The following is a 17,241-nucleotide window of genomic DNA, read 5'->3' as shown; positions in this document are numbered from 1 at the left end:
AATCTGAACTAATTAACTAAACTAAAATTCCAGGTTGCTACAATACAAGTTTTATCGTTGCTGCATTGCTGCTGACCTTATATATCCCCCCCCAAGTGGGAACAGTTTGTCCTAGTGGCTGTTTTCATGTCACCTGAGCAGACTACTTTCTTACATACAGCAGCAGAACATCTCAGAATCTTGTTGGCTCCCACACCGGTCACACAGTCTTCACAGCTTGTTAAACTGGTCATTTTATTCATTTTGTAGGAGTCTTTCACCTAAATGGGAAATGCTTGAAAAGATGGAGCGAGGCAGCGAGGGAGGGGAAGGTTTTAGGACTGAGTAGAGTAACTTAGGGAGGACAGAGTTACACTGACTGTCAGTCAGACAGGAAAAGAGCACACAGCTGCCCAGTGGCATCTGTTCTGGCTCCCTTTACACACTCGCAGTTGCGTGCACAGACACACACACACACACACACACACACACACACACACACACACACACACACACACACACACACACACACACACACACACACATATCTCTTTATGCAGAGATTTACGATATCGCAAGTGCATCGTGATGAGGTTGTGTGGAGGAAGTGGTGGGAACTAACATTTAGTGAGAAGTGGAGATGAAAGGAGAGAATGAAAAGAGGGTTGAGGGATTCGCTGTGGCACAACTGCCTGGTGAGAATCTGGTGCACATTTGCTGATTGGCGCGATACAGCGGCCGCACAGCCTTCCCCTCTGCAACATGGAGGTGAGAGGTGGCTACAAAAGAGACAATGTGTGCATGAGTGCGCGTGTCCGTGTGTGGATTGGTATGTGACCTTGGCTTCACTACAGAGTCAAGTTGTTCCAGTGAATTCAGTAGGGCGCACAGGGAGCCGAGAGGAGTTACCCTAAAACACAAGGTGACTCACTTATTTTTCTGGAAAGCCACTCACACCCATGTACGCTTTTGGAACTTTTCTGCTTCCCATGTGAGAGATCCCTCAGTTATTTGGTTGTTTTTCCACACGCCATGTTGGCAATGATTCAGGAAAACTGAAGAAATGCACACTGAGACTTGGATCACATCTTAAAATTACAGTAGAGTGTTGGAAGATTGAAAATAACAAGAAAACATTCAGATATAATATAAAACACCAGATCAGCATGAAAGTAACAGGCTTGACTTTAGTTTATTCTAAAAGTTTTTCAAAGCCTGGAAAACCAATTTCTTTAACATCCAAGAGCAGTGATCTATTTTTACTTAAATGCATCCTTCTGTTTTATGAGTTACCTTCTACTTCTCATGCAGCCCAATATAGCACTAGAGGGCACTAGATTCTCCATCTGTCCTTCTCTGAAACACAAGTAAAAGGAATCTGTGTTTACTGCATGATCAGAGTCTGAGAAATTTGACAGTTTCCTTTTCATTACATGTGAAGTACAGTGTGTGTATACAGTTAAAGGGCAGATGTTTGGTGTCATGTCTTAGCTGGACAATTTGAAAATAGGTCAAGCCAGTCTGTCCCAAGGGATCCCCCTCTCTCAGTGCATCTTCAGCCTTTAGATTTGATGTTGCTTGGCACGGATTGGGTTCTAGCCTGACCTGGCCAAGCTGGGAGAAAGAGCAGACTCCTGGCAAATGGATGCTGCACTGGAAATCCAAAATCTGGTTACACTCCCTATTAATTGCTGTTACAATGTGTGTAAATTGGGTGCTACAGTTTTGCTTTCAAGAATTTGACTGTGATACGTTTTTATTTTGCACTTATCAGATTATCAGTCTTGATATTAAGTGCAAACATAAAAGTTGGGGTTGTCAGATCAGAGCAGAAGTTATTAGTCAGTCAATAGAAAAATAATCTGCTACTAATTTACAAATCAGTTAATCTGGAAGTCAGTCTTTCCAGTGAAAATGAAAAGCATTTCCTAGTTTCAGCCTCCCAAATGTTAAGAGTTGCTGCTCCTATTTCTTTCTGTTATTAAAACTGAACACTTTGAGGTTTAAAAAGGTGAGTGGGGCAAAAATATCCCATTGGACTACAGTTAATTGTGATTCGTTGTAGCCATGGCTTGGATTTGTGATTATTTTATAACATGATAGATGAATGAATTATTTGCAGATGAATCAGTTCTGATTGTTAGTTTCTGGTCTGATGAAGAGTGACAGTCATTTAAATGTTTAAAAGGGGAATGCTGTTTTAAGTCTCTGAGCTAGTTCAGTGGAAATACTCTGTGTCACCACATATACCGACAGGTGCTGTCCCGCTGATTCATCATCCATCCCAGATTACCTCTATGAAAACATTTCAGCCTATTCGTCCTGCCCACTCGTACCGGAACACCATCTGAGGGAAGTAAAATTTTTTCAATCGGTCATTTTGACTTGTCACTCCTTACTGGCTAACTTTAGTCAAAGGCAGAAACTGAGGAGGGCTCAAGCCCTGCAAAACACTACACACTGATATGCAACATGGTCGCACCCCTTGCCCACCCACCACCCTGAAGCTCAGGACAGCCGGTTTGCTGTGTGTGTGTGTTTGTGCGCGTGTGTGTGTGTGTGTGTGTGCGTATTGCCGGACCCCGGCATGGCTCATGTTTCTCAGTGCAGTTTGTCAGAGCTTGGAGCAGCAGGCACCACTGAGGCTACACCAAACACATACATCCAGAGCTGACAGGGGGACACCGGAGGGTTTCGTCCCCCGGAGAGGAGCTTCACTTTGGAATTGCAATTGGTTGTGAAGCTGCCTGGTACCATGGTTCTGCCTCCCGTCCTGCAATGTAGCACAGGACGCCCGAGGAACGTCTATTTACACAGATACACTGGTGGATTATTGCTGTGCAGAACACAGCTTTGGGAACCTGTGTGTGCAAGCGTTTGGAGGAGATAGATTTTGTGTGATTTCAGAAGGACATTTTGCATGAACTCACACACGTGTTGGATATTCCTTTTTGCTTTCCTGAGGTGTTTTGCCATTTTTGGGTCACAGGTTAGTTGACTTCTTTATTACAGTTCAACTTTTTTTACCTTAACTGATTGTTTGGTTGCTGGGAAAGCTAGTCCATCTGTAGTCGCCGTGTCAGTAGTCTCACCGGCATCTGTGTCTGGTAGGGGGTTGCGAGTCTGTGCCCCCACCATGATGATCAAGGAGACGTCGTTACGGCGGGACCCTGACCTGAGGGGGGAGCTGGCCTTTCTGGCCAGAGGGTGTGACTTTGTCCTCCCCTCACGCTTCAAGAAGAGACTCAAGTCCTTCCAGCAGCAGCAGGTCAGTCAGTTCAACAGGCAGGATGGACGGGGTGCAGGTGTGCAAGAAAAATGTGAAGTCACACACAAAAGAACACACTCAAATCTCAATAATCGCAGTATTTACACCTCGTTATTTAGTTCTTTTTCTTATGCACGCATGCTTTCTACACACAGACAGATGTTAATATATTGTGTACACACGCATACAGTAGATGCGTCTTGTTGCTCTCATGCTTGCAGAGTGACATGCCTGGGACGACGAGCTATTCTGAGGCAGATACCAGCAGGGTATTAATAGGGCAGGAGGTGCAGGAATAGAGTGACAGAATGAACGCTGAGAAGGGGAGGACTGCTACAGCTGTCCTGCTCAATACACACAGTATGGAGGCCCAAGAGAAGACACCAGGGAGCTCCTCCTGGAACACACTAGGTTTTGATTTAAGCAGCAGTGTTGACTCATTTCTGGTGTCTGGTGCTTTCTTCACTTCATGTGAGATCTGTAACCTTTAATGTCAACCCTGAGGTAAAGGAAATGGCTGCTGTATTGGATTAGTCATGTCATCTTAACTTGTTATTCATATTAGTATAAACTGATGTCTTGTGAATTACACCATGTAAGTATGTTGGTAATAAAATTTTTGAGCATTTCATGAGTGTATGTGAATGTATGAAATGCACTTCTTTGCCTGTGACTCTTGAGTTGCATCACAAATGGAGCTGGATGATGGAGTTTGGAAGGAATTTTTAAACAGCTCTTCTTGGGACTAGAATTTGGAATTCAAATGTTGCTTGCTTGCTTTTCATGAGTGTATGTGACTGTATGAATATTTTTATTTTTTTTGCCTGTGTGTCTTGAGTTGCGTCAAAAATAGAGATGGAAGACGGAATTTTAGGACTAGAAATTTTAAACGGCACTTCTCGGGATTGCATACAACCCAGAATGCAATTTTTGCCTTTTAGAATTTAAATGTTGCTTGCTTGTAACTGAAATGATATATCATGGTGCATGCATATGTACACATAAGAGTGCATTCTAATACTTAAAGGACTTGTTAAAGCCATCATAATTACAGCATTACAGTACTATCCCCATGAGTGTTGTTTATTTTTCCTTCATAGCCAGTTAGGATGCCTGAGATTATGAACAACTACATTTATCCCTACAAAGTCTTGACTAGTGCAGCCTCATGCCACCTGGAACTTTTCTTGGCAACAGTTGCAACTGCTTTCTACCTGTCTGTCTGATCTAGTGACTAACAGATTGCAAAACAAGTCTCCTGTTGCCTTTTCGGATGTTTATGACTCACTGGAGTTTCCACCACATAGCTTACACGGGTTCTTTTCCCTAGAAGAGTGAAGTTGTGTCTTGTCTGGGGAGGGTTAACTCTGCAAGCGATTATATTTTTATTTGCTTGCCATAAAAATCCATTTGAAGCCAGGAAAATAGGGTGAGTTTTGCCCCTTGAAGTCAAAATTGCACAAAGAAAGTATGCATCATCAAGAAGACCAAGACTAGACTGCGGTGTTTCAGTCATTAGCGTGTTTGCTGTGTAACTAGTTACGGTTTAAAAGAAACAGAAACAGAAAGTTACCACCACGAACAGGTAATTAACCCCAACCCAGCTTGTCTGTCCTTACACATGATCTCCCTTCTCTGTTTTCAGGTGCAGTCTAAACCAGAAAAGAAACCAGGAACTCCTCCACCAGCTCCACCTGCAGCCACAGCCACGCCGGTCCCAACACCACGCTCACCCAGCCCTCCTCCGGCTCCGGTGATAGTCACCCCTCCTCCCCCTGCCATCAACATTCCCAGGTTCTACTACCCCCGTGGGCTCCCTGCCCTGGGCCCGACTGCCAACCACGATGCCGCCATCGCTGCCATCGAGACGGCCTTTACCGAGTTCGAGGAGGAGAAGGCAGACATTTATGAAATGGGCAAAATTGCCAAGGTCAGCAGTTTGAAAACACTGGAGAAAATTGTGCACATTTTACTTCTATTTTTCACTCTGGTAACATTTATGTTTACCAAATAAGAAGTTGAAATGAGGAAAAAGATCAGCACCAACACTAATATCGAGGTTTTCATGTTTCATCTTGACACCACCAAACTCCCTGAACATTATCCCAAAGTATTTTCTTTTTCCCAGAAATCCACTCCTTTCTAAGCAGTGCGGTTACTGAGTCTAGGAAGCAAACACGTGTTTTTCAGTGTGAGGTAACTATAGTGTTACTTGCGTTTCTGTCCAGGCATGCGGGTGTCCACTTTACTGGAAGGCCCCCATGTTCTACGGAGCAGGTGGTGAGAGGACGGGCTTCGTGTCTGTTCACTCATTCATTGCAACCTGGAGGAAGTAAGACAAATTACTTAGTTTAATCAAAGTCTTAAAAATACAAAATCACCACTGCAGTCAGGCTCTAAAATCAAATCTCCTCTCCTGCAGGTTGTTGCACAGCTGCCACGATGATGCTTCTAGGTTTATTTCCTTGCTAGCTAAGCCTGGCTGTAACTACCTGGAACAGGAAGACTTCATTCCTCTACTGCAGGTAAGCATCTTCATCACTCTGTGCTGTCATTTGTTTCTCAAACAAACTTGTAGAAATCACATTTTTATTCTCAGTTTTGCTGTTTTTGTCTGATTAGGACATTGTAGATACGCATCCTGGACTCACATTTCTGAAGGATGCACCTGAATTCCATTCACGCTACATAACAACGGTAAATGGCATGAAAAATGTCAACTGTCCTTTGTGTGTTTTATTATAATAGTGTGCTAGAGTACAGATAACATTGGTCCTATTTAATGTCAAATTATTACCAGTTTGGTGGATTGGCTGTATTGCCAGCACAGATTTGTATCCATAATCTCCAAAGCCTGCAGCAACCTAGAATGATCATAAACCGGTGTCACACAATATTTTAAAAAAACAAAACAAAACATATATTTATTGATTTTATATCTTTACACATTTTGCACAACACATTGTGATTATGTAACTATACAGCACTGAATCTTCCCCCATGGCAGTCTGGAAAATATTACTAAACAATGAATAAAACAAAAGAAGAAATAACTTCATCAAGTTGAAAAGGATAAGGACTTAAACTGACAAGTAAAAATTATAAACTGAACAGAGAAGAAAAATAATTTATAGCTGAATGGAGCACCAATCTCTCAAAGTAGTTCACTTACTTACTTAAAAGATAACATCGCTCATCCAATGCATCCTCAATGTCATAATTTCTGACAAATACCACAAACATTTCCCAGAAGCTTTCTCCTTAATACAGCAATTTCTCAAGAGTTCTCAAGAGTTTCCCAACAGTCAGACTTCATTTATTCAACCAGTGGCCAAGAGAGGGGTGACTAACATTCTGAAAGTACAGTTTTGGAGAGTTAGGTTTAAAGTAGGCATAAATCAGGCATTTTTCTTTCTCTTTGAATCACACAGCATTATTATCTAAATCACACTCCACTTAACGTGTTGAAGGTCACAGGTACACACAAGAGCAATAAAAGTACAAATTTTTCAAAAAATATGATAACAAAACGCTATGTCATAACGCCACTGCTTATTTGGAATCAGGTCATGTGGGCAGCAGTCTGAGTGAAGTCGTAAAGGTGTCCTGTCCCCTTGCCACTACCTCGAGCTCCTCCTGTGGGATCCCCAGGTGTTCCTGAGCCAGAAGGGATACATAATCCCTCCAGTGCAGTCTGGGTCTGCCCCGTGGCCTGAACCCAGTCAGACGTGCCCAGAATACCCCCCTAAGGTGGCACCCAGGTGGCATCCCTGTCAGATGCACAAGAAGTAGTGGTTCAACTCTGAGCTCTAAAGTCTAAGCTCCTAACCCTGTCTCTGAGCCTGAGTCCACTATTCATTTCGGCCTCCTGTATCCATGTTCTTGAATCTTTTCGATCACTTCCTGGAGCTCGTGATCATAGATGAGGATAGGGACACAGAAGTTTTTCATTGAAGGAAAAATGTGCATAAGTTTGTCCCAAAAACAAATCAAAATAGGGTTTTCACAATGTGACCCAGTATAGCATGGAGATTTGCTATAATCCTCTTAAACTCCGAAAATCCTAAACACTTTGCTGGGTGGCTGCAGATTTGATATTGTATGTAGTATGGAGAATAACAGAGTTTATCCAGATTCTCAAAGGAGAAGTATAAATGTAATAGCTTTTATAGTGAACAGACTGTCAGAAATTCCCCTTCATTGGTCAGTATACATAGATGTAAATGTAAAGCTATGATCAGTTTCCTCATTGTTAGAAAGTAACTAAACATATTGACTTACATCCTTTATGTGTATTTTATCCCACATACACATATGTTGACAACTCTAGTTACTTGTTGCTTTAGACATCATTGATTTCTCAAAAAAGGCATTTGATCAGGGCTGTAAAATGTGATATATTATTAAAATGAAACTGTTAAACTGTAAAATTGGATTCACTTAGACTAGTTACAGTATTTGCATTCTACCTATGTGTTAGTGCATAGTCATGTTATTGCACTCATGAAATGTAATAATGTAATAATGTAACACTATGATGAATGGTTTTACATATGATACTTCAAGTACATTTTTACAGACTATAAATCTTTCTTTTTAAATGAATTTAACTGGACTTTTACTCAAAATAGCAAATTTTCCCATTGTGATACTTTTGCTTTTACTTTACTTTTTTTTTACCACTGGACTGTGCAAAGCAATAAATCATCAAAACCACCACAATCCTTTTAGTGTTTAATATTAATAACCTCCTCCTATCTTGTCAGCAGAACGTTTTCTGTTCGCCTCAGCTGGGTAACATTAGCAGTGCAGCGTGTGCGTCTATGAATAAGGGCCGGGACAGCTGCAACACGTGCTACAGAAGCCCAGCGTTTGCTTCGTACAAGTGCAGAGATGCAGAGAAGCCGGTGCTCTGGTGCGTCAGCGTGAGGTGACATCATGGAAATGCTGATGCCCTCCCTCCGGCCCACTGAGACCCTCCACATGTCCATTTTAAGACACTTCCCATTCAGTTTAGGCCAGCTGACCCGCTACTGTATGAGACACTAGTAACCACGGGAGGTCCATGTACCAGGAAATGGTTGTTAATCCGCTCTTGACCGAGCCTGAGTATTGCGTTTCAGGACAGAGTGACTGCACCCCCTTTCTTTCCATTGTATGCTAAAGACCTGTCTCGCTAAGATTATGAATGAGGACAGAAAATATCAGCTGTAGATGCACTCTTGGTCATTCACCCTCTTGGCAAGATGAGGAATATGTTTAATAAATCTGGATGACAGTTCTTGCACAGACCTCATGCAAGTTTCATGCTATTATCAGACAGGCATCTAAGTGTGACGGCTTCAATTTGAGGCGTTGCCATGTGGTTAACTTTTAACTTTTGCATTAGCAAAACTAGCAGACATAAAAGATAAAAGCCTTCACTTTACTACCTTCTTAACTTAACCCTGGAAAGATGAGGATATTTACTCCTTCGAGACCCAAAATCCAAGTATAATGCTTAATATTTTCCTCATAAGTTAAGACATTTTTAAGTAGTTTTGACTCATATGGTCTCAAAAAGCTGATGTCTGTTTTCATGATGTGTTCATGTGCTTTTTAAAATCTCTGTTTAATTATTGTTTGATGACTGAATTGCAGAAGGGGCAAATATCAATGCAATTCCTACTTCACTGCACTTTTGTGGCTTTTATATCAACAACAAGTGCAAATTTTTGTTTTTGATTTATCATTTAATTGCTTAACCTGTAAAATGTCAGAAATTGTGAAATGTACCCATAATAATTTTCTAAGCTTTATAGTAATGTCTCAAAATTGCTTATTTAGAACGGACAACCAAACAAAACCACAGATAATTAGGTTGCTATCACATCACAAGACCAGGAAAAGCATAAAATCCCCAGCATTTTAGATTAATTATCCAAAATAATTTCAATTAATCACCTAATTGTATCTGGTTTTATCAATAATAGTCATTTTCTTGCTCCTGCTGCTGTTTAATTGTTTTTTCTGTTTTGTGTGACTGTTTTATTTCATAATAGATTTGAAATTGACTCTTTTTCTTTCCCTATTGTAAATTGAATTAATTTGTGCTAATTGGTATCATTTTGCTGCTCACAGGTGATTCAGCGGATATTCTATGTGGTGAACCGTTCGTGGACGGGCCGTATCACCATGATGGAGCTGCGCAGGAGCAACTTCCTACAAACCCTGGCGCTGCTAGAGGAGGAGGACGACATCAACCAGATCACCGATTATTTCTCCTACGAACACTTCTACGTCATCTACTGCAAGTTCTGGGAACTGGACACTGACCACGACTTGTATATTGATCCCAAAGACCTGGCGAGATACAACGACCACGGTAAGGAGGATTTATTTTCCCCAAACGAAACGCATCCATACCAGCTCTATGGGGTTTATTCTACAAGCATTAAATGCATGTCAAGCAAGAAATCAGGTATTACGGTAACTACAGTTTGCCCTCATCTCAACGCTTTCCTGCAACTGTATTATATGACCACATAGCCAAAATTGGATTTCCCAGATCAACACTTGAGCATCTGACTGTACTGTTTGCACAATGGTTTCCAACCGTAGCTATTTGTTTCTGCGTATTTGAACCAAATTACATTTGCTTACTTTTCTCATTCTCTCCTCTGACAGCATCGTCAAACAGAATCATTGAGAGATTGTTTTCGGGGGCCGTCACTCGGTAAGTGGAAACGCACACATAAACAAACACAGAGGAGCTGATTACTTCACCATAATAGGAGCAGCAGTAAGTGTGAACGGCTCCATCTCTCTGGTTTCCAGGGGTAACGCTGTGCAGAGGGAAGGCAGGATGAGCTACGCCGAGTTCGTCTGGTTCCTCATATCTGAGGAAGACAAGAAAAATCCAACTAGGTAAAAGAAACAGTTGCTCTGATTATTATGACAGCAGCAGTTTGAGCATTTTTTTTGAACGCTCACCATTTCCCAGTTGTGCTTCTGTTTTAGTCTTTTGTCTTTGTACTGAGAGTCTAACCCCACGTTTGTCATCTGTCTTCCCAGTATAGAGTACTGGTACCGCTGCATGGATGTGGATGGCGACGGCATTTTATCCATGTTTGAGTTGGAGTATTTCTATGAAGAGCAGTGTGAGAGGATGGAGAGGATGGGCATTGAACCGCTGCCCTTCCAGGATTTGCTCTGCCAGATGCTCGACCTGGTCAAACCTGAGAGCTCAGGTTAGTTAGTCTCACTATTTTTCTGTCTTTTTATAATTATATAATAAATCTGTCATTATCTTCATTGGACATTCATACACTGCCATTTTGCTTTTTACACATGCACAAGTGTTTTGTGTTGTGTTTTTCCAGGTAAGATAACCCTGGGTGATTTAAAGCGGTGCCGGATGGCTCACATATTCTTTGACACTTTCTTCAACCTGGAGAAATACCTGGACCACGAACAGAGAGACCCATTTGCTGTGCAAAAGGTAATCTGCAACTCTTGTGTACTCTTCAACTATATTGCTCCAGCTGGCAGTTTGAGATGAGGGCTGATGATCCTTTCTTACAATAACAAAGATGAAAAAGCAAATTATTCAAAATTTAACAGTGATACTGACTGAATAAATGCATTTTTATTGTTGACTTTTGGTATGTGGAAGATACTGGAGATATACTGTAATAACATTTGCCCTATGTTTACTGATTGTAGAGCTCACATCGCTGTTTTGCACTGTATTGCCAGTACAAAGTTGTCTAAATACTACAGTGTTTTAAATATTTGCTTTTGTTTAATCATTTAATTTAATTCAATCTTTTAAAATCTGCTCCATAGTTTTGATGTATCCTGCATACCTCTTGGTGCTATATATTTGCATAGTTTTAAGCTACTCTTCTTTTATTTTGTTACAAAATAGTATGGAATTCTCTTTATTTATTTTGTGTGTTTTGTCAATAGTTGTAAAATACTGATATCTGGTGTGCCTATGGTGTTCCAGGATATTGATAGTGAAGGTCCAGAGCCATCTGACTGGGATAAATATGCCTCAGAGGAGTATGAGATACTGGTGGCGGAGGAGACTGCAAATGAACAGCTACATGAAGGGTACAATGCACACACTCTAATCTACCAGGATAGTAAGGAGAACAATACCTTTTATTAACAAGTTCTATGTGTTCTCAGGTCCTTCGATGATGACTATGAATCCGAGGAACTTCAAGTCCCAGGAGAGATCGGGAATAAAATGGAAAAACTGGTCATATCAGACCTGTCAGCATAAAACTCTTTCCCTGGAACTCCTGAGCTTCTTTCTCTGGAAAACAGAGAGAAACCCCAGCGATAGAGGATCCATTGGGATACATGCATCCAAGAATGTATGGACGTAAAGACGGAGAGAGAAAAGGATTCCCACATCTGTCTTACGATGAGTCTGGACTCCCCTCAGAACGGAGTTTTTTTTTTTGTGTGTGTGTGTGTGTGTGTGTGACCGTAAAGCATGACTGTTCTGTGTTTGGTGCAGTAACGCATCTGTATTCACACAGAAAACAAATCACTGCCTCCACTGATTCACTCCACGTGACAGAACTAAGCCAGTGGTTGGAGGAGGGGAGGAGTGTTAGATGAGCTCTCCAAGGAATCGAGAAAAATGCTTTACTGTAAAATAATGTAATCATTGTGAATTCTCTACTGACAATCCTACCAGAAGACAATCTTTTTTTTTTTAATGTTGCTGTGCTAATTGTAGACTGACAGGTTGGCTGTCAGTGACACAAACAGACTCCTATTTGGAGAAAAACAGGCAGACACAAAGAGATAACGACAGCGACAGGCACTGCCATTGAAGATCCACAATCACCAAACAAGCAGCTGCTCAGATATCTGACACACAAACAGACACTGCCTTCAGAAACCTGCTGCCGCTTGTGCAGCTTGTCACTGTGTTTCTTGTAAAGGAAGTCGTTAAACCTCTAGTCCTTTCAGGGAGAGGTCAGCGGTTGTAACAGCACCTCCTCTCTGTGGCCAGTCTGCGCTACTGCATGCCATCAGTGGCATGTATGGTGCATGACGGGCTGGCTAACGTTTCCATGAGCCTGAGCTGCTCTATTATTAGTGCAGTATTATCAGAGCTCTCTCTGACTACATGGACTGTAATGTTCAAGCTCTCCATTGCAAGGTTTTTAATTCACAATCAGGTACCAGCAAAAGATTTGACATATGCACATGAACTGATTCAGGCTGCCAGTCATATCAAACTCTCTGGTAGAGTTACCCGAACATTTCCACCCGTAACATTTGCAGTAATGCAATAGATGTGCCTAAGATCTGTGAGTCGCTCCTGTCATTCTCATGCAAAGTCACACTGTATGTTTTTTCCACATCCTTGTAATTTCCTTTTTGTTAAACCTGTATTTTTCCAAATTTAACAAGCAAAAGTGTAGAATAGAAACATGAGACAAAGGTACACGGACATAGTATGTTACACAGGGAGCTGAGTATTATGGGGTAATGTTAATTATTTTAACAAAAAGTAATTGGTGTCCATTTTCCGTGAGCAACAATGCCAGTTCATCCCGTCTTTCTGCACATGAAGCATCTTTACAGTGTTTTCCCACATCATTGTTGTATGTGATTTGTTGTAGTCGTTTATGTAAAAAAAAAAAAAGTAATTTTTCTGCTTATCAGCTTACATTTCATTATCATATGTCATTTGTTTATGAAGTTGTGTGATGTCCATCCTCCCTGTAGCACACGCATAAAGCACAAGGATGCCTCTTAATGGGTCACCTGAACTTATTAAGAAAAAAAAAACTTTAATGGTATCCTTCCTGCAAATAAGTTGGGATTTTTTTGTCTATTTTCTAAATAATGCTCCATTTCAGCCTGAATCCTGCTACAGTGGAAGTGAATGTAATTTTGTTTGTGGCTCCTCTCTGAAACCATGTTACTCAAACAAACCACAGAACACACTGTGAAGCATCTCCATAGAAGTAGTCCTGACATTGAAGTTTGTTCATACACCAGACTCAACAAATCACTGTTATTGCTGGTTTTACTGCTGAATTTTTAAAGTAATTTTTTGACCACAAATAAATTTCCATTCTCTTCTGTATTGAGATAGAGGCAGCAATCTTTCAGGCTTGTAAATAAAATAAAAGCCAAACATTTTGCATGTTTGGATACCACTATGTGATTTTTTCTTTTTTTTTTAGAACTGGGTGAACCCTTCAGCTCCATTATTTACTGTACTGCACTCAAAGAGACAGGTGCATGTGTGTACACTGCCTTTACTGTAATAGCTAGGAGCGTGTGTTCGATTATAAATCACTGATAGAGGAGTGTGTTTTAGCAGCCTGTGTTGTGTAGCTCTCAGTTTCGCGCTGTTTATATGTTGTTGCCATGGGGATTGTGCTCCCGGATCAGTGTGTGTTTGAGCGCTTGTATAATTCTTTCATAAGGAATGGGACAGCTCTTGTCCTCAGTGGCTTCATATTCACATTCATATACCTCCTCTACTGGCACTTACTGTACACAGACACACACACCATTTTATAGTTGCTATTGAAAGGAAGAAAGAGCGCTTGCACTCCATCTGTGTATTAAACTACATTATGATAATATTAACAGTGATAATAAGCCATTCTAGATAGAAATGACTGATTTTTGATGTATTTTGATGGTTTGTATTGCTGTGCCACTGTGTGGCTCGGGAAAGGGGGGTAAATTATGTTAGATGTGTGTATGTTTGTGTGTTAGATGCACGGTGGGTGAAATCTGTCTTTCTCTGCCCGACCTGACAATCACAAAATGATGTAAGATACAGAAACCTTTGACGTTTCGCTGCTGTGGTCACACACACACTCACACTGTCAAGGAGACCTGTTCACCCAGACAGTATTTAAAAAGGACTATTGAAGTCGGTGGGACGTCTCTGGCTGATAACGTTTTTGGCTCTATGCAAAGTGTCCTGAAGCATCAGGCGAGGAGAGAAGCCATGCAAGACTTTTATTTTGAAATTACATCTTTACTTGGAGAGGTAGAGAAAAGACTATTTTTTGATGTACTTCCTCCGTGCAGAGGAAACTGGAGAAAGCTGAGATGTCATGCGAATTCTGATGATCATTGTATTGGCATGGTTTTCTTTCTGTCTATCCATCACTCTTTCTTTCTTTCTTTCTTTCTTTCTTCCTTTCTTTCTTTCTTTCTTTCTTTCTTTCTTCAGTCTCCTGTAATCTGTTGCTTTTGTCTGAAGTTTAAAAGTTTAAATAAAGATGTTTCAAACAAATATAAATCCTTCTTGAACATTTGTTGTGTTTTCGAGAATTTTCGGCTGTATTCTTTGTGCTCCTTCTCCCTCAGGCACAGACACACATCTCACCCACACATACGTACGTCATCATTCCCTCCTTGTGTACACAAACTGTGTAGTGTAAGTGTGTTTGTGTCCGCTGCTGCTCTACAGAGTGTACTTTATAGTCTTTGAGAGTGTAGCGTGCCCTCTTTGGGATTCTGACCTTTTTACTTGAAGGCCAGATGTTTTGACATTTCAACTTCTTCTGTACGTGAGTTAAAAAAAAAAACTTGCTTTGAAATTTTAAAAAACAACAACACATACATAAAGGATGTTTTTCTGCTGTTTGTTTTTAATGAACTTAACGTGGGGTTCTGTGACCCACATGGCCTGGACTGGCATATATGACGTAAGCAGCTCTGCACTGAATCACTGTGGCTGGCGTCACTGTTGTCATGACAACAACAAGAAACCCAAACAGGAACTCTCTGGTCAGTGTGGCACATTGTTTAATTTGGCAGAAACCATACGTAGGAGATTCCCGTACTAACCTCAGCCAATAATCTCAAACTGACTGTTGTCACTGGATTTTACCTTGTCTCACTGATTGTGTAACTTTCCAAGGAGGATTATCTCTGCTGCCCCAGCTGGGATGCATTTCTGAGTTTGGTAACAACATGACTCAGCTAATGTGCAATGATATAAATGCCTTTCTGTTATTTTTAATGGCCTACACTTTCTCCATCCAGCTTGATGTGACATCTGCTGGTGTTTTCCCCTTGATAGCAAAGTTGCTGTAGATCCAAAATGTATGTAAATACTGTAAACAATAGCTGTTCCAATAAAAAAGGCCACCTATGGATTTCATAAAGACAAACTGGCATTTTTATGTTTAAAAAAATACACACTTTGATCATTGCAACAAGACCAGGAGCCTACAGCAATGCAAACAGCAATGCAAAGTTACAATATGACCATGTTTACTGTCATGCAAAAGTTCAAATCAAAAGTTTTGACCTCATGTGGGCTCCTGAGAAAAAGTGCAAGTGATCCGCAATATCACTAAGGTTCATCCTCAGGGGACAATGAATATCTGTACAAAATTTCATGGCTGTACAGGTAAAAATCAGCAATTTACCAAAGTCAAAAGGCTTCCTCTGTTACCAAAACTGGAGCCTTTTCATAGGAATGTCAGTAAAGCTACCAGTTAAATATGACAGCATTTTACTTAAAAACTTGACATCATCTCTGTTTTTGAGTTAGTTTTTTACAGCACAGTTAACCTCAGCTGGTAGTGTTTTCTGATGAATCCATCGCATGGTTTTTACAGGGTTTTTGTTCTAGTTCCAAAACTTTTATCTACCAGCTAGATCCACCCATCTTGATAACACTGATTCATGTTTGTAGCACTTCAGAAAACTGCTGTTATGTGTTTTCATAGGGATGCAATTAATTGCAACCCGAGGGTGACTGTAGGCAGGAGGTTCTTCAGGGGTTTATTGTTCTGAATGCAATGATTGTTCTGTGAGTGGTGTAATAGTTGGCATGCCACCATGTTGTGATTTGTACATGAGCAATTTGCCTCCCATCGAAGGTCAGAGTTGACTGGTCATTGTTTGAAATGGCAGCCTGCTTGTTTTCCACAAATGTCAGGGACAAAGCAATTAGCCAACCCCATCGCTGTGCCACCTCCTTGAGTCACAGACATTCCACTGGCCTGATTGCACCAGAGGCCGACGTACACCCAGCGCCCTGCGGTGGTGTGACCCAGCCGGCGTGATATCACCCGCTGTGATGTCATGATTGGAAGGTATTCTGTAAGAAGGAACACATGACATGATTGGCAAAGAGCGAACAAACAGAGATTTCTGCTAAACGCTGAGCTTTAGATAAAGCCGAGTGGGAAACCCGCAAAATAAATGGGCGAGGAAACAACTGGAACTAATTCATCTCATCAAAGACAAACCAAGGGGGAGACAGAGAGATGTGCCGGGGCAGCGAAGGGTATTGAAACAGGCGGAGTTTTATACTTGTTCCACACATAGCAGTGATACCAGAAACGTGAGCTTTAGATGAAGCTGTCTGGAAAAGTCCCGTAAAGAGCAAGGAAACAACTGGAAGCAATTCATTTGAGAGACAGAGAGATGTGTTCGGGCACAGAACGACTTTGAATCGGCTGCTAGATGGATGCCAAAAGCAACACTAAATATCAATACTAAATATCTGAAGCCGCTGTAGATTGCCAAAAGACACCAAAAGCAAGACTAAAAAGGCAAAAGACAGCAAAGAGGTCTGCTTAGAGACAACATATTTTAGTTTGTCTTTGCAGAACAAATTCTGTTCCTGATCATTTTCAACTAATTTCTTACTTAATTAGGAAATATATTGTACTACTAGCATAATGTACTGAACATCTGTGGGTATACACTTGTTTACATATGACCTTTATAGCATCTAAAACGTTATTTTAGTGTATGAATACATACTTAATGCAGTGCGGAAGATTCAAAACAAATGAATCTTGAGAGACAGAGATGCTAGAGGGATGCCAAAAAGAATACTAAATACCAATACCAAATAGCTGAAGCCACTTTAGACTGCAAAAGACACCAAAAGCAAGATTGAAAAAGCAAAAGACAGCAAAGAGGTCTACTTAGAGACCCTATATCTTAGTTTGTCTGTGCAGAACATGACCATTTCAATTAATTCCTCT

General features: G+C 40.9%; 1 protein-coding gene across 6 annotated transcripts in view; it reads left to right on the top strand.

Moving 5' to 3' along the window:
- The window catches only part of ppp2r3a (protein phosphatase 2, regulatory subunit B'', alpha), a 66,865-nt gene extending 52,337 nt beyond the window's left edge, over positions 1-14,528 (top strand). For 3 of the 6 annotated variants that reach the window (XM_055005879.1, XM_055005880.1, XM_055005881.1), the window contains exons 3-13: positions 4,893-5,177; positions 5,476-5,579; positions 5,670-5,772; positions 5,870-5,944; positions 9,368-9,611; positions 9,914-9,962; positions 10,064-10,153; positions 10,301-10,476; positions 10,609-10,727; positions 11,238-11,344; positions 11,423-14,528. In XM_055005879.1, the coding sequence (XP_054861854.1) occupies positions 4,893-5,177; positions 5,476-5,579; positions 5,670-5,772; positions 5,870-5,944; positions 9,368-9,611; positions 9,914-9,962; positions 10,064-10,153; positions 10,301-10,476; positions 10,609-10,727; positions 11,238-11,344; positions 11,423-11,519 (1,449 nt within the window). In that variant the 3' untranslated portion in view covers positions 11,520-14,528. Of the gene's footprint in view, positions 1-2,468; positions 2,969-3,090; positions 3,248-3,361; positions 3,843-4,892; positions 5,178-5,475; positions 5,580-5,669; positions 5,773-5,869; positions 5,945-9,367; positions 9,612-9,913; positions 9,963-10,063; positions 10,154-10,300; positions 10,477-10,608; positions 10,728-11,237; positions 11,345-11,422 lie in introns of those variants that run through there. The other 3 variants (XM_023271832.3, XM_035948914.2, XM_035948919.2) reach the window with 3 other exon arrangements.
- Positions 14,529-17,241: the final 2,713 nt, after the last annotated feature.

The sequence above is a fragment of the Amphiprion ocellaris genome, chromosome 20, assembly GCF_022539595.1.
Source record: "Amphiprion ocellaris isolate individual 3 ecotype Okinawa chromosome 20, ASM2253959v1, whole genome shotgun sequence".
Lineage (NCBI taxonomy): Eukaryota > Metazoa > Chordata > Actinopteri > Pomacentridae > Amphiprion > Amphiprion ocellaris.
Note: the sequence above shows the minus strand (reverse complement) of the source record. Positions and strands in the feature narration are given on the sequence as shown.